General features: G+C 33.1%; 1 protein-coding gene across 1 annotated transcript in view; it reads left to right on the top strand.

The window, feature by feature from the left end:
• LOC119636376 (ionotropic receptor 21a) overlaps positions 1-17065 on the top strand; it is a 38244-nt gene extending 21179 nt beyond the window's left edge. The window contains exons 2-10 of the mRNA XM_038031689.1: positions 12374-12618; positions 12693-12837; positions 12914-13297; positions 15591-15699; positions 15763-15840; positions 15906-16226; positions 16305-16407; positions 16466-16577; positions 16650-17065. Coding sequence (XP_037887617.1) covers positions 12374-12618; positions 12693-12837; positions 12914-13297; positions 15591-15699; positions 15763-15840; positions 15906-16226; positions 16305-16407; positions 16466-16577; positions 16650-17065 — 1913 coding nt within the window. The remainder of the gene's footprint in view (positions 1-12373; positions 12619-12692; positions 12838-12913; positions 13298-15590; positions 15700-15762; positions 15841-15905; positions 16227-16304; positions 16408-16465; positions 16578-16649) is intronic.
• Positions 17066-18789: the final 1724 nt, after the last annotated feature.

The following is an 18789-nucleotide window of genomic DNA, read 5'->3' on the forward strand; positions in this document are numbered from 1 at the left end:
AATAGCGTTTATCTATGGAGCAAAATATATCAATTTAACCAAATTCATCAAAAAATGTCTCCAAAATTCGCTGCCTTTGGGTTGAAGAACAGATAAGATTAAAATCATTTGCTGAATCGATCGGTAAAATCAAAGGTGGCTGGCTGCCTTTCAACACCTTTTGAGAGTTTGACACATCTGCGACAAAGTTAATCTACTTTTGCACCACAAGTAGGTATAAGAAGTGAAAGTTTTTTAAAATTTCTTGACCAAAAGCATTAAGGGGTAATTTTTTGAAACCCCTACCATCCCTGCCGTTTACATGGTAAGAAATTCCAAGTTTTATTTAATTAATATCCGCCTGAGTGGCCGAGTAGGCAAGAGTCTCGACTAAAAATTCAATGGTCGTGGGTTCAAATCTCAAGTGCGGTAGAGTTTTTAATAAAACTGAAAGTCTTAGTAATGCTAGTGCTTTTAAGACTTTAGTCTTAGAATTTATTCTCTGGCTAAATTTGTAATAATAATAATAATTAATTAAGTGACGGGGTCAAAGGGGAAGTGTGTCGTGTGTTTAACGGTGGGCTTTGTGTACATTTTAATTGATTTTATTTTTATATATTTAGTGCATATGAAAGACACTTTCTTGAAGAATTTAAGTAAGGAGCAGATGTTATATTACACTCACGTGAAATGCTTTAGCATATAGACATCCTTGCAAAGGTTTGCGAAAAGTGATTGCATATGGTTTGGTATTTCATCAATGCATCAATAAATGATGTAAACGAAAACAAAGTATTTGCTCGAGTATATATGTAACGCTTGTGTATCGTTGTACTCCGGCATAGGTTTAAAAACAAGCAAGAGGTTGTCTTCGATAGCAAAATTTATGTATTTATGTTAATCAGGCATATAAGACCCAAATCAATCGTTCGAGTTCGTAGCAAATACATATAAAAACACAAAAAGCTATTATTTACCGTCTTCTTAATGATTAACTCTTTTTACCTAACGAGCAAAAGGAACGAGTGGCTTCTCTATTAATATTCATTCTCTCTCTTTGCATCAATTTAGTTAATGAATATTTTCAATCCTTTCCGCTTTCGTTCTCACTCGAATGGTATACAAATGTCGTTCCTAAGCAAATAAAGTAATTTCATTTATTCTACTTAACTGCGTAGGTTATGGCAAAGTACAATAGCTGTTGTCGTTATTATTGTTATCATCATTATCATTGCATACAAGCACTCACTATTGCTATAGTTGGAGAAGTGGCTGATAGTAAGATATGTAAAATTTAGATAAAAAGAAAAACAAGTAAGAAAATTATATTCGGTCGTAACCGAATCTTTTATACGCATCATCATTACTCCAAAAGGAGATGAAAAAAGTTCATTAACTAAATTTTTCATACCCTGTAATATGGGGTCGGCGTGACGACAAAATGAATGTACACCTCATTCTTGAAGGCACTGCTTTTATGAGAGCCCTTTTATGGAGTGGTGGTCACGAGTGTGAGCGCAATTTTAGCAAAAAATAATATTCATGTTATAGGTTTTACTTCTTACACTTTTGTTACTGAATACCATAAATTTGTTTTTCTCATTATATAAGCATTTGTTTATAAGGGGTAAGGTTGAAAAAAAATAGACCTACGTTTTCCAAATTTCATAGAGTTTATTTTATATGTCAAATTACTTCTGTCAATGCATTTTTGTCACAAAATATTAATGACGTAACTGGAGCTTTGCGTTGTGCGGTTGTGTGTGAGAGTGTTTAAAAATTACTAAGCCCAAACTATATCACTTAGCGATATTTCTTGAGAAATTGATTTTTTTTCGTAAAACAATATTTTTCAAAATAAGTCGTTATATGGAAAGTGGTCGCAAAAATGGTTCAATAAAATTTACTTTGACGAGTGTTCGGCCTTGGAACAAAACACATGGGCGTACGAAATTTTGTCAAAATATCTTAAAACAATGGGACCTTTAACTTGAACACAGATGTGGGTGGACGGACGTCGGATAGACAGATAAGCTTAAATCAATTCAGAAAATGTTACTGAAACGTTCGATATAGTAAGAGCTGGATAAATGGAAGTTATACACATCCGCAAGTCCTTTACGATGTTATATACATCCGCGTAAAATTAATATACTTTATGCGATAGGGTTTAGTAAGGAAGAAGCAAGAAAAGAAAACGATCTTTCGAGAATATGTCTTCGTTTTAAATTTCTTTTCATGCGTTTAACATATAATGCAGGACGATCAGAATTAGTTTATTTTTTCTACAGCTCAAGTTTAAACTTCATTTTTCTTATGTATAGTAAGCAAGAAAGGAATCTGTTTGAATAAATGTAGTAAGTGTTTTTCATTGTCGTACACAAGGAATTTGTATGCAAAACAATGAAGAAATTATTTTCGTCTTTAAAATAAAATTTGGAAGAAAGACAATGAAAAGTTTTTATTAATGATTTGTCTATAAAAATTACTAAAAGATAAATCTTTGGTCAAAAAATAAAGGGAATTTTTATATTAACAACACGCGTCCATGCGTATCCGTGAATTTGCTGCAATTGTTGTTAATACCTGCGAGTTGGTTTTTTCTAACATTCGGTTTGTGATTTTTTATAGGCTACAGCGTCTTCAAAGCAGCCGACAGGCTCTTTTCAATGGCTTCTGTCGATCCGAAACAATAAATATGGATCGAAGATGGCAAAAAAGTCTTATTAGTGTGGGGCATGATATTAGTAGTGAATGGGCATCAGTGCTTGAAAAGTTTTCTAATAATTATAATACCAGAGAAAGTTCCAGTTCAGTTCGGAATTTTTTTATGCACACATCCAACCTAACAATCAATATTAACTAAGCTTGAAAGCTAAGCTAAGCTTCAAGTCTTTGAGAGAAACTCTGAGTAAACAAGAAATAATTTTGGAGCTTTTTTGATTTCGATCCCCCTTTATATATTCATTCGTTCCGATCCCTGTCTTACTTGTGACTAACATTTATGAGTTTGAGATCTCATCACTTTTATATAGCATTTCCCTAACTACTTGGATGCGATATAATATAAAACAAGTAAGAAAGTTATATTCGGCGGGGGAGCGAATCTCGCACACCCGTCACCATGATTTTCGCATTCTACTCTCCAAGTTCTTTTATTTTAAATCTATATCGTTAGTATTACTAAGAAGAATCGCGATGTCTGCAATATTCATTTTAAAATGGGTATATATTGCATGAGCATGGTCGATGGACCTAAGGAATAGACTGTTTCAAGGTTCTTTAATAATCCCCGACTCACGAGCAAAAATTAAAAAAATTTTCTTTTTTTAAAAACTGACTTGCGATTAGTTTACGCTCGATTGCACGCTTTTGCTCTAATCAATTTGTCCTATTTTCAATACCAAGATGCGAGCAGAAATTTCAAATGCTTTTATCAAATTTGAAGTTGATGCCTTCATTTTTGCACACCACGCCAACACGTAGGCAAACAGACGGATCAACTCAGAATTTCATGCTGATCAGGCATATATATATATATTGTCGCTGAAGCTTCCTTTAGAGTGTCATATATATTTTGGATAAAAAAACAAAATGAGTCCCAATCCCAAAACCCATCTTACACTGGTGGGTATGACAATTGATTTGTTTGGGCACAAGACAAAAAGACAAAAACAATAAATGCAATTTCTCTAAATTTCTTTAAAATTTAGTTGATATATAATATTATTACTATTTTACCGATATTTCTTGACTGCAAAAATTTTAAATTTGTTAATTGCGGTCTTTCCAAACGTATTTCTCTATTGCTTGAACATTTTCCCACATGTACATGTACATGATTGTCTTTGCTTCTTCTTCCTTATAGCCTTTTCGTTTTAATTAATAAGCTAACGAACCGGAAGACATGAAACTCCTGCCAAATGTTAGTGGCAGTTATATCAATCGAACATGAAAAAACTTGATATCACTATACGAGGCTCGGGTGTTTTTCAAATAAAAATTCCTTTTGCTGTGTGTACGCAAAACGAGTGAAAATCTAACGAGCATCGCTAAGGGCTACTATCATACTTGAGTTTGAATGGTGTGCAAATAAAACGACGTTAGGTAATCCGAGATCATTATGTTTGTGGTACTATTAAACCAAGCAGGGTACGATGTGATATTTCTTCCAGACTTCATCCTATAACAATGGCGAACGGGTAAAGTAAGTATAATAAATTATGCTGCTTTTCAACTATCAGTAGCAAGTGAACATTTTTTCTCCAAAATGAAAATTAATGATGATCGATATTAAAGGAATTCACTAATCGACAGAGCTGTATGCATTTTCTTATCATTTTTGCTTGAATAAGATATTTTTTGATCCTTGATTCGATTATCGATTCATATATTGTAGGAAAGTGATTGCAAGCTAAGGATTCAAGCATTTTGCAAGTACTTTGATCAACAGATTATTAAATTCACTGGGGAATATTAGCGCGGTTGTCCGATGATTTTTATTGTGATTGTCGCGGAAGGAGATATAAATTATTTTGATTTTTGGAAATTAAGTCTTAATTCAACTAAACTGACTATAAAACGTTTGTTCAATGACCTCAAGGTGACGAAGCTGAACTTCTCTGGCAAACGAAATTACAGAAAATCGTTCAAAGTTGTTTGTTATATATATTAGTAGGCATTCTCCTCGAATATCGATTCTTTAAAAGTTATGCATAAAATTATCGCAGAGAGCATGTCATAGATTTATATGCATTCGCTCGAAAACAAAACCAAATCAAAACGAATTTCTTCACACTCGGGCGGGCTATCACCTTGGATAGAAGTTTCATTGAAGAATCAAATGTTGAAATCTGATGTCGCTTAAAAAAATTAAAATAAATTAAATTAAAACATTGGTTAATTGAACGCAAACACTCTCCATACGAACGCATAAATATGAGAATAATTTCAATCAGTTTTTTGTTGATAAAGGGATTCAGTGTACATACAACTGCTGCTGCTGCTATGATAAAGAAAGAAAATGATGGAATGAGAGTCCTTCAATTAAAAAAAAAATGTTGAAAAATCAAAATACAAGCATTGTGTTGTTGAGTTATAAATATAAAGTAACAGCAACTTGGAAAAAACAAAAAAAAACAAAAAAAAAAAGAGAAAAAAAGAACGTCATTGAGAAGAGGGAGAAAAGGTGATGTAAATAGAAAATTATTAAAATAACACTTAAGCAAAGAACACCTGTTACTTACCTGTGCTTTAAATATTCATGAAATGATTCAAGTTTAATTTTCATATTAGTTTTTAGGGCTTCATTCGTAGCCAAATTATTAAATCATTCGCTCTTGCAGTCCTTTTGCTCGGTTATTTATATTTTATGAATTTTTCTTTTACTCTTCTCCACTTCTTTTTTATTTGTTCTTTTTGTTTAAATTTTGTGCAACTACTCTTTTAACGACCAGACTGTAGTTTAATGTTCTATTCTTTTCATAAGTTCACGTAATTGGCCGACAAGTTGTGAGCAATTAAAACGAAATGCAAGTATTTTAAGGAGTTTTTTTTTTTTCTTTCTATACCCATCGCCGTAGGATGAGGGGCATACTCATTTCGTCAAAACGTTTGCAACGTCCAGAAGGAAGCATCCCCAGAGACGCTATAGAGTATATATATTTTGGATCAGCATCAAATCCTAAATCGATTCAAGCGTGTGCTTCTGTCCTGTATGTTGTATCTGTCTGTATTTCCCGGCCTCAAAAATGAAGCAATCGCCTTCAAATTTGACAGAAACATTCGAAATTCTTGCACGCAGGTTGGTATTGAAAGCGGGCCAAATCGATTGAAGGACACACCCACAGCATCACGGAAACTGTGAGCACCTCTGTTTGTCGAAAGGAATAAAAAATAAATTTTTTGTTCATATGGCTCACTAGCCATAGCAGATCAATGTACAAAAAACTGAAGGTATATTTTATGGGCGATGCTGTAGTTCCTGCACAAAAATAGACATAATCGACCCATAATCGAAATTATGGGATATCTATATTTAAAACTTGCAAAAGAACTTGGATGTGATCTAAACTTTTCAAAGAACACGCCCGCAACACAGCCTATACGACAAAAGCTTGTCTGTTACCTTTTTTTTGTCTTTTATAGGATAACAGTGAAGGATAGGAAAGATTCGGTCACGATCGGATATAATTTTGTTCCTTTTAATTTTTATTTTTTTTTTTTTTTTTTTTTTTAGTAAACAAATATTTTATTTACAGAAATCTTACACTCGTCAGCAAAAACAAGAAAAATGTTTCCATTACATTTTCAAATTCCCCTGAAATTGTATTTTGGTTATATGAAATCCTTTAAATTTTTATTGAAAATTTTCCAAAGATGTTGTTAAGGCAACAGGTTTTTTTTTTTTGCTTCCTATATAACAGTTGATATAAATAAATGAGAGCTTCCAACCGAAAGGAAGCAAAAATGTTTTCTTTGCCGCCATAACAGAGATTTTAGAAAACTTTAGAATCGGTAAGATTTCTATGAATCCGATTCTTATCGAACGAAATGTGAATTGTAATATGAAAAAAAAAATACACGAGGCGAAGGAGGCGAAAACTCGTTCTCTGCCCTCATTTATTACAAAACTTTCGAATTTACAAAATTCCCTTATTCAAATTCTTGTCACCAAATCACGCATAGAAATGTGTAAACAATTGCTCTATGGATGCAAAGCGTGATATTTTTTAATTCTGTTCTGAAATATTGTTTTCTCAATGGGAGCATATCTGACACTCTTGCAATTAAGTTTTGTTAATATTACGATTGGTTAAAATCTATAAGATGGCATATCCGCCTAAGTGGCCGAGTAGGCAAAGGATCTCTGCTAACAATTCAATGGTCGTGCTTTTGAATTTCAAGTGGGGTAGAGTTTTCAATAAAGCCGATGGCCTTAGACGCTTTAAGACGTTAGTTTTGGAATTTTTTCCTGGCTGACTAAATTATGCTATGTTTTTCACATTCCACTCATTCCAAGTTCTTTTATTTGACACCTATATCCCTGGTTAAGGAAAAAGTAATTACGGTATCCAAATTATTCATATTAAAATTCGTTTAGTTTTAAACGTTCTCGCATCTCTTCTCTCTAATTGTGTGGGTACGGCCGATTTAAATGTGGAAAATTTCAGCCTTCTAACATTAATAATTTCCGAGTAATGAGCAAAGTCCAAAAATTGTTGTTCGTTCAGTTTACGCTACATTGCGCGCTTATGCCCCGACCAATTTGGTCAATTTTCAATACTGACTTGCGTCCTGATACTTCTAATGTTTCTACCAAATTTGAAGTCGATATCTTAATTTTTGCGACTAGGAAAGTACCAACAACACACACAACGCATACACACATACAAGAACACACTTTATAGGGTCTCTGAAGCTTATTTTTGGGTGTTATATACTTAATGGAAAAAAACAAAATGTGTGTAACCCCAACTTACAGTGGTGGGTATAAGAAAGATGACGTAGGTTTCTCATCATTGATGAAACCGTTAGCGCTTATTCATTCCCGCTTTTCTTTTCTCATTCGCTTGCCTTACATAATTAAATTCGCAAGCCTTCGCTTGTAACTAAAGGCGTTATACAAAAAAAAGGTTGGGGCGTTTAAAAAAATCGAATTCCTTACACGTTTAAATCGTAAGTGCCTTAAGATTTTATATAATATGCCTCTGGGGAAAAATGTATTTTCCGCGTTCCAGTTCATTAAAACAAGGGCTTGTCGGAAAACGATTTTTTGAATATAACTCTTAAGTTTTATATAAATCTTGTATTGTGAAACGTATACATATATGCGTGTACATATGCTTTTATTTTTAAGTAGAAAAATTCTTTTATTATTTCAAATATTCATTAAAATCTACTCCAAACTTATTGTGGATTTGTTTATATATGTTGTTAGTTTTTTTTTTAATGGGAACAGATGTTCCCTATAGGTGATAATAGTGACAAAGAAATGAGGGATTTGTCACAGTCTAGTACGTAAGTGCCTATTCGGTGAGTGTTACGCCTTCAGCGACCGAGTATTTACTACAGATACGTGAAAGTATGCTCTGCTGCGTACTGAAATTTGAACCCGCGAACACTAGTTTGTTAGTCGCATTTTTTATCTATTCAGCTAACCATGCCGCTGATAGTCATTTGTAATCTTATAAACGTGGTGCTCGCTACTTTATTTAGAGTACAAGCTCTATTAATTCCGACCTTAGCATTTATATCGTCGCTAACTCTCGAAAAGGTGAAACTCAAACACTCCTCATCATTTTCTATATATCAAACATTAACGCATACGTCTACTTCGACATATTCCACAGTTGCTTATCAAACGTTCATTAGTATCTGTTGCAGTGTGTCGTTCAAAACTCAAGATTGATGTTTGAGTTGACTTTGAAGTTTGAAGAATAGGATATGGTGACAGTGGGGAAAAAGTGCAACCTTTTTTCAAAAATTTTGTGTACAATACATTTTCCACGCATTAAACAATGTTTTTCGCAAATAAATGTTCAATCACACAATGCACGTTACGCTACTTACAATAGCTTTACAGGAGATATTATTCAATGCTAAATTACAAGATAACAATGTTTTCGTTATATGGCTGGGCTTACAAGTCCACTGCTTTCTTTAATACTCGCGAGTCGCGATTAGCAACTCATAGGTCGCAGGTTCAAATCTCAAAACAAGCAAGCACATGATCTTAGTTATCCGATAACTTTTTTAAATCCATGAAATAAATGAAAAATATTTTCTTTTTTCTCACACACCCCCAAAAGATGGGGATATACAATGATTTTGTCATAACGTTTGCAACACCCAAAAAAAAGCTTCAGAGATCCTATAAAGTATATATATTCTTGATCGACATGAAATGCTAATGCGATTAAGCCATGTATGTCCGTCTGCGAGACTTCAAATTTAGTAGAAACTTGGGCCAAATTGGTTAGAACATATGTCCGCAATAAACTGTAAACTGATCCCAACTCGGTTCCTCCAAGCAATAATTTGCCGATTTTTGCTGATTACTTACAACCTATGAAAGACAGAAAGCTGAAATATTCTACGTTTAGTGCATCGCATAAAAGGGTACCATATATGGGTATCACATAAAAGGACTTGGAAAGTAAAATGCGATAAGCTAAGTATGTTAATTCTAAATTAATTATGGTGGTCGTCACGACGTGGTGGTTTAATTTGTTTACATATGCCATTTATATTTTAGTAAACTAAAAGGTCAGAGATAGAGACGTTAATGACGGAGTGTATGCAATATTCGACCTCAGCCCAAAATGATTTTCTAACTTGTTTTTAATTATTTTCTTTTCAACTAATTCAGCAAAAAGGGGGAAATTTCGATAAATTAATCGGAACGAGGGTGAAAACCCAAACCTGACCAGCGGTGGAGCAGGCAGAAGCTTAAGTCACTATAAATTATAAATGTTTACAAAATATATCTTTATCTCTTTATTAAGTGTTTGGGTGGCAAATTTATGAATTTGTATGAATTTATTATTATCGGAAGACACCTTGGTGAGCACATAAGTTGCGCTTTACTCGAGGTAGCCGGAAACTACTTTGCAGACGCGGTATAATTAAATGTTTGCTGGTATATCGGCCCTATAACGCAAAGAACAAATTAGAACAATATAGACGTGCATCGCCCGAACTTTGAATACCTTTTGTCTTTATAATCCAAGTTTGAAAATTTCGTAACTTATTAAAAATTAGAGCTCGCTCTCATATAAAGGTTTATTTTTGGTAAGAATGTTTTTATTGGAGATCGGGGGGCTCAAAAAATGACTTCATGACGTCCACATTTTTGCTCATTCGTTCACTCTTTTAAAATATAGTTTTTTCACCCCAACGATCATTTAAAGTATAGCGTTATACGAAGAATGGTTGTAAGAGTCATCCGAGTCAATTTTAAGAGAATTTGTGCTTAAGTTAAAAACTATAATCTATCATGCTATGACTTTTCAGTTGAACAGAAAAAACATGACCAGAGGTCAACGGCACTAATTGAGTGTGTATGTGGAAAAAAGTTGCGGAATTCATGGAGAAGACTCTTTATTAAAAGCAGCAGTACGCTAACGCTTTGCTGGTCAATCAATCGTTGACAAGAAGGGAATACTAACATATATCAACTTATGACGTTGCTAAAAAGATCTTAGTCTTGATTAAAAAGCAGTTTTGAATAGTTTTCATTAGGAACTCGGTATTTAGATACCCTATGAATTAACAGTAGAACATTTAGGGAATCGATTTTTCATCTGCGAATCATCGCTAAAAGGAAACGAAATCAAGTTATATTTGAAGAAATTGGTGGGGGTCCATGAAAGCTGGGTCGTATAGGACAATAGTGTACCAGAAAGACTCCAGCAGCACAAGGCCGACGAAAGTGTGGACAGGATGGCAATGGATGAATGGATTGTTTGTTGGGGTTGGATTGCATAATCACCTGCTCCAACTTGGTCAGACGGTTGATCTCATTCTCTAATGCAATTGGAACGCATAATTGCGTCAAAGCGTTCAGAATTGATCGATAGGAACTTTAGTGAAAATCGCCACGAACTTTTTCCTTGATCTATTATAATGAATGCGCAAACATGTATGTCAGTATATATTTGCTATATGGAAAAACATAATACATTAAGTAAAGGAAATATAAATGTTTTACTTTTGTGTAAAGAAGTGATTACAACGACTCAATTATTTGAGTTTTTTCTTCTTTTTGTCGGTCTTTACTTTTCCAATTAGGAATAGCATTGCTTACCTACTTAGTTAAAAGTACTTTTCTTATGCAATGACATTGTTATAAAAACTTTTAAAAATTATGAAAAAACTCAATGAAATGGTTAATAAAAATTTCTTCATTTCTTGGCCAAAAAGGACAAAATAATATAAAGAAAATTGCAAGATAAACATTATTTAAAGATAATTATATAATAAAATAATTTTCTGTAAAGACTTTGTAAAAAAGTTTTTAAAAAGTTACTTTCATGAAAGTATATCTAGCACTACTCGCTTGGCATTAAAAGTATTTGAGTTTGAGAATTGAATCGACGTGTTTTGCGCTTTTTTAAATTCTAGCAAATCATTAGAAACATGTTACTCTGGTCAAATGTAATAAATTCAATAAGTACGTCGTAACTCAAACATATTCATTATTTGATTTACGCGATAAATACGCTCTATGAACAATCATGGAGCTGCGAAGTACGCATAATAAATGCCATTTGTATGGACATCCATACATATATTTATTATAAAAAAAAAAAAGTGGAATGAGTTAGAAGCTAAACAAAGTAAAAGAAAACATCGGTCCATTCTTTTGTAGGGGCTTGTTGAGCTTAATTGTCCTAGAAGTGTTGACGTAAATAATAGGAAAAAGGTGAGACCAAGTTCTTTACCATCATGCAAAGTCCGACTACCAAGTCAGAGTTCGTATTTTCAAACGTCAAGTATGGGAACACCTTTTTTGGTCGTACCTATAGTGTGAGTGCTTACTCAGTAAAAGCATAATACATATCGATTTGGCACATATCCACTAGGCTGAGGCCTCCATCTCTCTGTTTCCTTCTATTTCATCTCTTCTCTCTGACAGTCACCGTGTTACACGATGAGAGGACTTCCCCTGGGTGATAGATCGTATTAAAAAAAAACCAGAAAAAAAAAAAAAATGAAAAGGAGAAGCATGCGGGCAGAATGCTTTTCGGTTCACACGGTTTTGAAAACAAAAAGCAGATTGAAAATACATGCGATAGAGTTACAAACTTTTTCGGGGGGACTACAATTAGAGTCCCTTGCACTTATAACACTCGCTTAAATGAAGAATTGTGAATAGAGAGGCACAGCTGAGTTTGTTCATATTTTTTTTGTTTATATATTTAGATTCGCAAGTATAAAGCCATAGACCAAAATATATTGTTGCATAAGTAAAAATTATGTTCTTGGAAGAAACTGATCAAATAATCACCTTGTTCTATCGCTAACCTTTGTAAACATCAATTGCCGGTATCGGACGAATTCAGAGTCAGTGGCAACATATCCCACTATTTAGCCAACCGGATAATAAGTAAGTGTTCAGCCAAAGAATTCGATATATGTGCTAGAAAACTGTAATCGTTTCATTGAAAGATTCAGCGCTTGCGACTGAACAATTTTTATTGATGGATTTTAATTAGTTGTAAAAAGAAAACTTCAAAAAGCATGAACGAAAGTGTCCCGCATTATGGACACAACGAATAAAGCGGTTGACAATTAGTTTTAGTCGCTTGAGACTATAAGACGGGTGGCCAGAGATAATTTGACAGGTTATGTATAGTTTCGTTTATGATTCGTACAAAATTTATTTCTACAGTTCAATTATATCTGCATGAGACGACCATATGCCTCATATGGAATCCCAAAGTCGAATTTCAACTGAATATATCCCATATAAACAATTACGCCATAATAAATATCGGTTTAAAAAGTCTGGAATTAACATTTGACGAAGATATCGTAAACTTTTCAGAACAAAGACAACAATTTTCAGAAAACGATTTAAAGTTCAATGCATTAACCGAAAAGTTAACTATGTCGATCAAAAAATCACATTGCGAGGTAAACTATTGAAAATAAAGAAAATTGCTTAAGTAGTCTCATATATTTGATAATTAATTAAATTTTACTTCTAGAGCTTCATAGCTTTCGAAAACGATATATTGCCTTTTGTCGAGGCTTTTCTAAACGCCAGTATTTATTCTGTATGGCGCTCAAAGAGAAATCGTTTTGTATTCGGTATACAAAATGAAAATTTATGCAAACATAAATTTTTTAGGGGTAAGCAACAGTGTTTTTTTTTTTTCTTATATCAAATTAACTTCTCTTTATTTTTGTTATTTGCTTTACATTGCAGAACAATCTGGTGTATTGTTGGTTGAGCAATCTCGCATTGATTTGCAAATATTTTATTTAAAGACCAACAAGTTTCAAGGTTTGCAAAGTAAAGCTTCCGCATCGTTTTATGAGCTGGATACTTTTAATGCTTCATCCGGAAAGTTTATTTACAAAAACAATTTATTTCCGGACAAGATTAAAAACCTACAAGGACGAGAAATTGTGGTAACTGGTTTTGATTATTTGCCCTATTCATCTGTAAAGTACGTTAGTGATGAGAATAATTCCTATGATTTGGCTTTTGGTTCCAACTCAAGTGGTGCTGTGCTAATTGATGGTACCGAGATTAGAACGATCTTAACATTTTGTGAATTATACAACTGCAGAGTGTTGGTTGATAGCAGTGAGTTTCGGTTTTCAAATTGATTCTATGCCTATTTTTTAGTTGTAAGGACATCTGACAATAGGAAAGTTTGTACACATCCGACTGGAATGGCGGGACCTAAAAATATGCATGAGAGACGAAGCAATCATTTAGGGAATACCTCTTATACGCATCGCATTCAGATGTTCGAAGAGATATGGAAGAGAAAAAAGAAATAGGGCGGACGCAGCTTAGAGGGTGCATGTCTAATCGGTGAATGGCATACCTTTACTACTGGCTAAGCATTCACTATGGGTGCAACCAAATAAAACTCTGCCGCACTTGAGATTTGAACCCGCGAACTCTGGTAATCGGATTTTGCATGATTGTAAAGAATCTCATCTCGGGTTTTCCCTATATTTCATCTCCCATTTCTTATCTATTTGGCTAGGTGGGAGCCCTGTTGATCAACTTCTTGATCAACTTAAAATTCTGAGTAGATTTAACCATTTCCATCAATTAATCGCTAAACAAATCTACTCATAAATGGATGCTTCAGTTACCAAATCGATTAAATCCATTTTTAGTCTTATTACATATTCAAAACGAATTTATCTAATAATAATATTATTAGAGATATAATAAAATATTAAAATTGAAGAAAATTCGAAAAATGGAGTCAATCGATTTGGCAAGTGAAGCATCCAAATACTACTCATCAACATACCCATAATTACTTATAAAATGATAAGAGTTTTCGAAAGATCAGAATAAGGCATTTACCATAGTCCCTTTTAAACATTTATTTGATCAACAAGAAGTTGACCGACAATCAGCAACATTGTTTTCTAATCAAAAATGTGATCTCGTAGTGATGAGTCTAATGAATGATATGACAACCCTATTTGGTCAGCTCTTATTTTTGCAATGGGAAAGGTGTAGTATGGGTTTTGTCTTGTAACTTTCAAAACTTTCTTTTTAAGTTCTTTCATCATGTATATTATTACCTAACTTATCATATATGATATCAGGCCCGCATCAAATGTGCCCATAATTATAAATGTGGTCTAAGTCATGTATTTCTTCCTTCGACACATTTAACGAATTGCATTTAAATAAAACAAAAAATATTTTTACATTATGCGATATTTTAATTTAGTATTTTATTAGTCTTGATTAATGGAAGCTTATTATGAATATGAAATTTTGTGTAGATTTCATACAAAAATGTTGTTTTTAAAGTTTGAATTGGCTTAGACCATTTTCACAATGAACTGAATTTACTATAAATAGTTTGAAGCAATGAAAAGCTATAAGTTTTATTAGAAATAATTCATGACTATTTATTAATTATTTTTAAAATATAGTAAATTTTTACAATTTTAGGCTTTTCGCATAACGAAGTTTTAAGGTTCTTAAAATGCTGCTGAAAACCCGGGGAGGATGTATGGCAACAAACCTACAATATCTTTATGTTTTTCTTCCGTTACTTATCTAGTGGCGGCATATAATGGAATAATTTAATATTTTCGTATAGTTTTGGTCTTCCTCTTTTAAGTGAAATATCCAAAACCAGGAGTATAGAGTCATCTAAAGGAATGTTATAGAGCATCTTATAAGGTCCACTTTTCAAGAACCACATGCATTGAATTTGCAGTCAAGAAGCAGATTCGTCCTTCGTATTTTTTACTCTTCTTGCCGTTGGCCCTTCCAGTGATGTCGTCGACATTCGGCATTCGTTTTACCGAAAATGCATTTCTTCTCCTACACTTTTCTATCAATTCATAATAACGCTCAGGGTCATAGATGTAATTTGATATTTTATTTTCATTTCTATCAACCAAAATCGCGGTCATTGGGTATAAAGGAATGACGAGATACCAAGCATTTGTAGTCTATCGGTCCAATATTATTATAGAGAGCAACTGAACTCATGTTCTTTCAAAATAGAACTAAATGGATAGGTACACTGCATATGTATTGTCGTTTCTGTTATTGAGTGATTGTCATTTGTCTTCTTATTGTTAAAGAGGGCCACGCGCCATTCATATAATTTCTTTAAATTTTTGACTTTGATCACTTTCACAATGGACACTAAATGAATTCCATATAATGTTGAAATTACAACGACTATGTAATGGTTCATATTTAACGATATCGTAAAAATTACATTGAATTAATTTAATCTCAAATAAAATGTTGCGAAATAATTGATAAATTCACTTTTTTTTTTTAATTTTGACTTAGACCACTTTCATAACTATGGGCACATATATGATATCATGTCTGTTTGCCTATTGTTTTATTTTGGTTGGTTCTCTTTTATGGTCAGCCGAAGCTGATGACTGGGGCGAAGTGTATCCCAATATATCTGGCGAAGGTAGCTTGGGTATGGTAATTAAAGGTGCAGCTGACATTTCCGTAGGAGCAATGTATTCTTGGTAACTAATCACTTAATATCTCTAAATATATTTTTGTAATCAAGATTTGAATATAAATTCAAGGGACATTGATTACATTTTCCTAGATATGTCAATGTATTTGGTACGGTCGGGAATAACTCTATTAACACCGGCACCAAGGTAACGTCCGTAGTAATATCTTGTAGTACAGCTTATTGAATTATTAATAAGTGAAAAAATTTTAGGCGTTTGGCCAGCTGGTTACTACCGCTGGAACCATTTCAATACAATCTCTGGCTGGCTATTATTATCTACTTGATACTAGAAATGCTAGCTTTAATATTTATGTACAAATTTGAAAATACCGTAGTTGGGCGATCCCGCAGTTGGTATCAAAACTTTCAATTCGGTTACTCGACTACCTTGAAATTATTCGTTTCTCAAGCGGGAATTGAATGTGTGCAATCTATAACTTTACGAGGCTTATTGTTTACATACTTTTTAAATGATATCATTATAACGAGTATATACGGTGGTGGACTGGCCAGCATTTTGACTATACCGAGGTATGTTTTTCGAAAAACCCTAAATTCGTATATGTTACCTTATCACATGGTTGCATTCACCTACATATAAATATAAAGTTATGAAGAAGCAGCTGATACCGTAGAACGTTTACGTTCGCACAATTTAAAATGGACGGCTAACTCACTTGGATGGGTTTACGGTATACGTAATGCTGATGACGTAAATTTTATTTAATCATTACCTGAGAGCTCTTTTAACTAGTATTCGGCCTTATCAGGAACTTACAATGGCGATAATGAAAAATTTCCATCTTTACAACGATGAACAAATAGCTGAAATGTCACAAAATCGTTTGGATATGGGTTTTACTTTGGAACGATTACCGTTTGGTAGGAAAATTTTTTTCGCCAAATTGTTTATAAGATTTTCAAAAATTAATTCATAAAATATTTAATTTTTAGGTCATTATGCGATTGGGGATTATTTAAGTTCAAAAAGTATTGAAAATTTAAGAATAATGAAAGAAGATTTATATTTTCAATACACGGTTGCATTTACGAAACGTCTCTGGCCTATGCTAGATCGCTTCGATCAGCTAATCTATAATTGGCATTCGGCTGGTCTGGATATCTATTGGGAATTGCGGATTGTAGCTAATACTATGGATTTGAAGAAGCAGAAACAAATTGAATCTATGATGTACTCGAATATAGACGATATGGGGCCAATTAAGTTAAGTATGTCCAATTTTGCTGGAATACTTTTGATATGGGTTTTGGGCATTGCTATAGCAATAATGGTTTTTCTACTTGAACTTATCATGAAATTTTATGAAAATAAAAAGCTCTCTCTAAACGAGGTGGAAAAGAATCGATGAACCAAAGGTAACAATAGTAAAAACTCCAATTATTGTTATTTTCGATGTGTTTGGAAATGTTGCTCTTTTGTCTGAAAGGTGTAAAAAAAATAAATATCTCAGTGGACTTATCTTCTTGCAATCGTTTGGCGAAATCAAATCAAATAGAGATGTTGATGGTCTAAACAAGCATATCTCATATATTATATTACTATATATTTTTATTATATTATTAGCATATGTCAACGAGTAAAAACATCACTTCGTTTAATATAATTATACGTGTAATGGCCTTTCAAAATAACGCCCTACGTGAAGAGCAGATGAAAAAGTCTCACGGCTCGTCCTATTTTCAATAGCGTTTATCTTTGGGTTAAAACATGTCAGTGCTTCATTAAAATACCTCAAAAATTACAATCTGTAGATTAGATACAAGAGAGGGAAGACAAGCAGGCGGAGAGGTAAGCCTAGATCGATTTAGAAAGTGATTCTGAACCTATCTCATGCCGCGCAAACCTAATACAACCTTATACCAAAAGTGGTGTGGGGTATAAAAACTTTTTGTTTTGTTGTTGTAATAAAGATATTCTAAGAACTCTTTTCGGGATCTAAGTAGCATTTCAAACCATTCTACTTATGCTATACATGACAAAGTTTGACTTTATTCCGGAAAAAAGGAAAAAATGAAAATATGCTGCCGATCGTTCTCACTTGACCCGCCGAGGGTTAATCAAGGATTTTCCCGCTCCATTCTAATGCGTTGGCGGGTATCCAAAATTCGCTCTAAAAGTAATTGTTTCATTATTTCTTTACTTTAATTGAAATGTTGACATTTCATAAACATTCTTAATCCTAGGTATTAAGTAAGAAAAGTATACATTTATTCAAGTGTAGATTTGGTCTTTATATTTACGTATATCCTTGCATTGAAAAGAAATTTCAATACATAAGCGTTACATTTAAACAGATAATTCTATTCAAATAATGCAATTTAAACAAAACCATTTCAATTATAAAAAAGATTATAATTGTATTCGTTTGCTTTAGTGCTTATGTGTTATATAAGCTCACCTGTGGTATGTGTGCTGGCGTATCAATGGTTATCAGACAATATCAACAACATAATAAGAATTCTCTATAGAATTTAGAAAAAAAAAAAAAAAAAAAAAAAAATTTTTTTAAATAGCTTATCTGCTTGTATGCTGGCAAACGCATACAATCGTAATGAAATTTTATAAAAGAAAAAAAAAATCAATTCATTGAGTTTTCACAAAGAGTAAGCTATGACAGGAAGTGCCCGCTTAGAAATGATTTCTACTCATTCTCATAGAGATTATAATTTAATAACTTTTTTACAATAGCAATGGAAAAAATGTACTGTATACGAAGGACACAGTATTCGCAACATGGCAAAAGTGATATTACAACCGAATCTTGGGATAGTGTTAGATGGTACTTTAGATTTGAGGAATACTTAAGATTGATTGGATTTATAAGACGTATTAACGGATTGTGGCTGTGTGTGTGTGTGTGTGTGTGTGCGTATATCTAGTACAAAATAAAATCATATACATGCTATGGCAATTGTTTACGTAAATGACACTTAAACTTAAATCTGTTGAATAAAAAACAAAATCACATATCCATGAAATTTGTGCAACTAGGGATGAATATAGATTTTAGTATAGATGCGAAGTGTACACATCAATGACAATTTGATAATCAGCTGTCACTGCTTTTGAATT

The sequence above is a fragment of the Glossina fuscipes genome, unplaced genomic scaffold (assembly GCF_014805625.2).
Source record: "Glossina fuscipes isolate IAEA_lab_2018 unplaced genomic scaffold, Yale_Gfus_2 28, whole genome shotgun sequence".
Lineage (NCBI taxonomy): Eukaryota > Metazoa > Arthropoda > Insecta > Diptera > Glossinidae > Glossina > Glossina fuscipes.